The sequence below is a fragment of the Otolemur garnettii genome, unplaced genomic scaffold (assembly GCF_000181295.1).
Source record: "Otolemur garnettii isolate 467f Iridium unplaced genomic scaffold, OtoGar3 scaffold00052, whole genome shotgun sequence".
Lineage (NCBI taxonomy): Eukaryota > Metazoa > Chordata > Mammalia > Primates > Galagidae > Otolemur > Otolemur garnettii.
In genome coordinates, this window is record NW_003852447.1 from 3,150,544 (window position 1) to 3,156,522 (window position 5,979).

The following is a 5,979-nucleotide window of genomic DNA, read 5'->3' on the forward strand; positions in this document are numbered from 1 at the left end:
GTGGCTGGCGCCTTAGCCGGTTAAGCTATAGGCGCCGAGCCATCATAGCATTTTTTATGGAGAAATGTGTACCTTTTCTCAATTAATAAAATCATGGTTCAATTACCATGCCATTGGTGATTGCTTTTTATTTTCTCCCAGAGCTGCATTCTCTGCTAAGTGGGGTCAGGGGGCCTGCACTTGGGCCTCCTCTGATCCGCTGACAAGGTTAGTTATCTCCCATCTGGGTAAATGTGAGCCTGTCTCTCTCCTAGAAGGAGCTGTGAGCTTCTCTATCTGGGACTAGATTCCCAGGCCCAGGCTTAGTGGCTGGGATCAGCCAGGCCTCAGCAGGGAAAATGTTGGCTGGCTGGGTGCCATGGTATAGAAGGTCTGTACCATGCTGCACAGAGGCCCCTGGAGCAAGGAGCACTGGGAGAGCTGCTCCCAGGTCATTGGAGAATGTGCCTGCTGTGCCCGCACCTGGGCTAGGGCTTGATAGATGGCCTCAGACTTAGCACGCAGGGAGGTCACCAGACATTTCTAAAGTGGTGGGTGATCTCTTAGAAAGTGAGATCTGGGACACTTGCTGAGCCCAGTGCGGGCCCTTAGGGGGCCCGTGGGGCTGGCAATGTGGGTCTCCTTTTCCGTACTGTGCACAGTGGCTGAGGTCTTTGGTTTCTTTCTGGAAGATGAGCTGCACTCACCTTGTGAACAGGTGCCTGCTGTTCTATTGTGGCCACTGTCCTTGGAACTGATTTTTCTCTTCCTGGAGTTCCTCCCACCTGAACTGGCCTCTGTTTCTTGCCTCTGAGTGGGTATCTACAACCAAAAAAAAAAAAAAAATAGCCAGGTGTTGTGGCAGGCACCTGTAGTCCCAGCTACTTGGGAGGCTGAGGCAAGAGGATCGCTTAAGCCCAGAAGTTGGAGGTTGCTGTGAGCTGTGACGCCATGGCAGTGTATACAAAATGCTTATTGCTCCTATTTTCCTGACTTGGGTTATATCATTTGCTTTTTAAAAATCTCTTTTACATTACATAATTTAGTTGATATTATTATGTAATATTAATTAAATGTAATGTGGGTATTCATTTTTACATATTTTTATATTTCATTGTATATATTTTCTATTGCATTTTTCAGTAAGATCATCAATAATTTATCATGTAAATGTACTTACTTTTTATGTAGGATAAATAAAAGAATTTGAGAAAAAAATGCCCATCATAAGTCTGCCACAGAGGAAACACAGATTAAATGGCTGTGATTAATATTATTTTATATCTTTTTTTTTCTTTTTGAGACAGAGTCTCACTGTCCCCCTGGATAGAGTGCCATGGAGTCACAGCTCAGCAATCTCAAACTCTTGAGCTTAAGTGATTCTCTTGCCTCAGCCTACTGAGTAGCTGGGACTACAGGTGTCTACCACAACGCCCAGCTATTTTTCGTTTTTGTGAGACAGAGTTTCATTATGTCACCCTTGGTAGAGTGCCATGGTGTCACAGCTCACAGCAACCTCTAACTCTTGAGTTTAAGTGATTCTCTTGCCTCAGCCTCCCAAATAGTTGGGACTATAGGCGCCTAACACAATGCCCAGCTATTTTTTTGTAGTAGTTGTCATTATTGGTTAGCTGGCCCCAGGCCAGGCTCAAACCCGCCAGCTTCTGTGCATGTGGCTGGCACCATAACCATTGTGCTACCGGTGCCGAGCCAGTGGCTATTTTTGTTGTTGTTGTTGTAGTTGTCATTGTTGTTTGACAGGCCCAGGCTGGGTTGGAACCTGCCAGTCCCGGTTTACATGGTTGGCGCCCTAGCCACTGAGCTACAGATGCCAAGACATTATTTTATATCTTGATAAAATCAATAGGAGGAGAATTGCTCCTATTGAGAATTGGGCTCAAGCAATTCTCTTGTCTCAGCCTGCCTTGTAACTGGGACTACGGGAGCCCACCACAACGCCTGGCTACTTTTGTTTGTTTGTTTAGCAGACTCAGGCCGGATTCGTACCCACCAACCCTAGTGCATGTGGCTGGTGCCCTAACCACTGAGCAACGGGCTCAGAGCCTGCAAATATTTTCTTCTAGTCTACGCCCTTGTCTTGTGATTCTCTTTACAGTCTCTTTCACAGAGATGTTTTAATTTTAATAACATCTAACATGTCTTTTGGATATCATACTTTTGTTTCTGTATCTAAAAACTCACTATCAAACTAAAGATTACCTAGATTTGCTCCCATGTCATCTTCCAAAAGTTATATAGTTTAAATTTCACCTTTAGATATAGTTCCTGTTGAATTAAACTTTTTTTCATTTTTCATTTTTTATTTTATTTATTTATTTTGTATAGACAGAGTCTCACTTTATCGCCTTGGGTAGAGTGCCGTGGCATCACACAGCTCACAGCAACCTCCAACTCCTGGGCTTAGGCGATTCTCTTGTCTCAGCCTCCTGAGTAGCTGGACTACAGGCACCCGCCACAACGCTCGGCTATTTTTTTTGGTGGCAGTTCGGTGGGAGCCAGGTTTGAACCTGCCACCCTCGGTATATGGGGCGCCACCCACTTTTGAATTAACTTTTTTATTTTTTATTTTTTGGAGACAGAGTCTCACTTTATCGCCCTCGGCAGAGTGCCATAGCGTCATAGCTCACAGCAACTTCTAACTCCTGGGCTTAGGCTATTCTCTTGCTTCAGCCTCCGGAGTAGCTGGGACCACAAGCGTCTGCCACAACGCCGGCTATTTTTCTGTTGCAGTTTGGCGAGGGCTAGGTTGGAACCCGCCACCCCTGGTACATGGGGCCGACGCCCTACCCACTGAGCCACAGGCACCGCCCCCTTTTGAGTTAATTTTTGTGAAAGATACAAGGTCTATGTCTACATTTTTTTTTTGTATGTGGGTATCCCAGTGTTACAGTATAATTTGTTGAAAAGATTATCTTTTCTTTATTGAATTATCTTTACCACTTTGTCAAAGAGAAGTATTGTGTATTTGTATAGGTGTATTTCTGGGCTCTCTGTTCTGCTTCATTGATTGCTGTGTCTGTTCTTTCACCAATGCCACTCTATCTTGATTATTATAGTTGTATAATAAATCTTGAAATTTAGATGTATGAGTCCACCAACTTTGTTCTTCTTCATTGTTGACTTCTGTGTCTTTTGCCTTTTCAAATAAACTTTACAATTTATGTGTTGGTATCTACAAAATAGTTTGTTGGGATTTTAATTGGTATTGAGTCTACAAATCAAGTCTACAAATCATTTTTTGAAAGACATCTTTTTTAAAAATGGAGCGCTTCATAAACATCTGCTTGTTTGTTTCTTTGTGCTAGAGTCTCTGATGATCACAGCAACTTAAGCATATTTTTATAGATAAATCATGGAAAGGTTTAATGAAGATTACTTTCCTTTGCTTATTATCATTACTTTGCTTACGATGGAGCACGCAGAAACTATCTTCCTTGACTTTCTTGGGCTCCTCCAGTCGCTGCTTGGGTTGAGGGGAGTGCTGGCACGGATGATATCACGCTGGCATGACGTCAGGCCTTCTGACCTCAGAAGGCGGTTGCCACGGGGACCGTTCGCCACAGACGGCAGAGTCGTGAAACCCCGTCACCACCACACTCGGAGTCTCCGTTTCGGCCTCTGCAGGGTCTCAGCTGCTAAAGAATCTTTAACCTTAAGGGGGCCTCAGGGAGAGACGAATTGCGCTGCTGCTGCCGGGAACTCCACCTCCGTGGCTCTGGGTCTGGGTCCCCGGCCTGTGCGGCGAGCGGCGGCCGCTGAAGGGAGACGGCTGCGGCGGCAGGCGGCGGCCCGCCCGGGTCTCCTTAGCTCTTGTGCAGGGCCCGGAGAGGGGAATCCGCCATATTGGAGCTGGAGCCGAAGGTGCTTTGGAGCCGCGGCGCGAGGCGAGTGGAGGTGGCGGCCCTGGCCTGGTTCTGGGAGGAGTCGGCTCTGCCTGGGCCCGCAAGGCTGGGGAGTGAATGAGGCGCTTCAGCTAGTCTCCTCCCCATTCACTCCCTCCACTTTCTGACGCCGGAATCCGACCGAGAGCTGGCGGTGGCCGCGACAGCGGCAGGATGTTCTCCAAGAAGCCGCACGGGGACGTGAAGAAGTCTACCCAGAAGGTGCTAGACACCAAGAAGGATGCGCTGACTCGCCTCAAACACCTGCGCATCGTCATCGGTGAGGAGTGAGGGGTGGCGGCGCCGAGGCCTGGGTTCCTCCCTCCCCTCGGGCTTCCCTGGGGACTGTCCCTCGGGACTTGGGTCTGTTCAGGGGGGCATAGCGTCGCCTCTGCAGAGACGTGGAAGGCGGATAATTTGGGGGAGGGAAGACTTGGCAGTTGACAAACATTAATTACCATTAATACAGAGATAGCTAATGTTGAGGTAATAGTCCGACCTCATTTTTAAACATTAGTATCACTTTTAAAAACTTATATCTTTTAGACTTTGGAGAAACTTGGTGTCGTGAATAATGGTGTTAATAGGATATGTTTGCCAGATGACTACTGCTGTCTCCACCCAAGTGAAAAGGAAAACAAAATCCTCTCAGACATTGTAAACCTTACTTCTTTTAAGTTTCTTGGCAGATGAGGGCAAGGAGGAAGCAGTTATACCTCCTTGGGAAGTGGGTGGTTCCCAAAAAGCTTGTGGGAAAGAGCCCCGCCCTTCTGTTGGGCGCGCCTTGTTCATCGTTACTGTCATTTAGAGGGAGAACTGTTAATTACGGAAAGCAAGGTAGTTTATCACTTTCTTTTCAAGAATTGTATAGAGTTCTGTTCTTAATTAATTTAAATTTTCTTGCCATCTGCTGCCCTCAGGTTCAGTGTTAATGACAGAATAAACAGTGCTCTGAGTTTTGGGGTATAATGTTAGATGAATCTTTTGGATACTTGGTCATTTAGTAGGCTGATAAGGGCTAAAATAATACATATGGAACATCTGGTCCAATACTTGAATTTTTTAGATGAGGAAATTTGAAGTGAAAAGGAAAAGTTAGTTTGCCTGTGTTAATACTTACAGTTAATGGTAGAACTGGGTTTAGAAACTTGATGTTTGAATCCTCATTCAGAGTTTATTCTATTGAGCTGTCTTCCTACTTTGTTTTGGAAAGTGATATTTAGTGATGTAAGTTCTTTATTTGAGGTCCTTGTTTCTCTGCTATGTTACTTATATCACTAAGATACTCAACATTTATATGTCGCTTTAATTTTTACAAAATGATTTCAAATTATCATAGTTCTTGCAATAACTCTAGAGGCAGATATCATTCTCCATTTTTTACAAATGAGAAAGTAGAAGTTTGAAAATGTTAAGTGGTCAGCCAACTTTTAGGAGGCTGGATCAGAACTGTAGCTTAGATTTCATGTTTCCAATTTGTTTTCTTACTCTTGCTACATTTATGGAAGCTAATCATTATCACAAGTAAATTGTATTTATTCCTGTGGAATAGTGAGAAAGCAATTAATCCAGTTTAGTGATATAAAAATAAGCTCAATTTTCAAGAAAATATAAATATAGTAGACATTCTGATCTTTTTGTTTTCATTCTACTTGATGAGTTAAGTCATTGAAGAAAAGATTTGACAGAGGATGAGAGGTAGAAAGTTAATGTGTTTAATGTAGGAAATGTATCACAGATAATGGCAGTTTGAAATTTAACACTTAATGGAACTTGACACCTGTTAGGGATAGGTGACACCTGCTAGGTGGATAATGACAGAGCTATAAACTTGAGTTCCAATAGAGTATTGAGATTTCTTAAATTAAGACCATAGTTCTTTAGTTATAGAATGGTTAAGGAATTGTTTATATATATTTGTTTGGTCTAGAGATTTTTTTTTCCATCTAGGAGACTTGAAAAATTAAAAGGTAAATTGAGGCTCGGCACCTATAGCTCAACCGGCTAAGGCACCAGCGACGTACACCTAAGGTGGCGGGTTCGAATCCCCAGCCCAGACCCGCCAAACAACAATGACGGCTGCAACCAAAAAATAGCC

At 44.1% G+C, this 5,979-nt stretch overlaps 1 protein-coding gene and 1 pseudogene across 1 annotated transcript in view; one reads left to right on the forward strand and one right to left on the reverse strand.

Annotated features, from left to right (window-relative positions):
* Positions 1–250: 250 nt before the first annotated feature.
* LOC105887168 lies at positions 251–3,989 on the reverse strand (annotated as a pseudogene).
* Positions 3,573–5,979, forward strand: part of RALGAPA1 (Ral GTPase activating protein catalytic alpha subunit 1) — a 224,124-nt gene continuing 221,717 nt past the window's right edge. Inside the window, exon 1 of the mRNA XM_023514391.1 lies at positions 3,573–4,161. Within this exon, the coding sequence (XP_023370159.1) occupies positions 4,056–4,161 (106 nt within the window). The 5' untranslated portion in view covers positions 3,573–4,055. The remainder of the gene's footprint in view (positions 4,162–5,979) is intronic.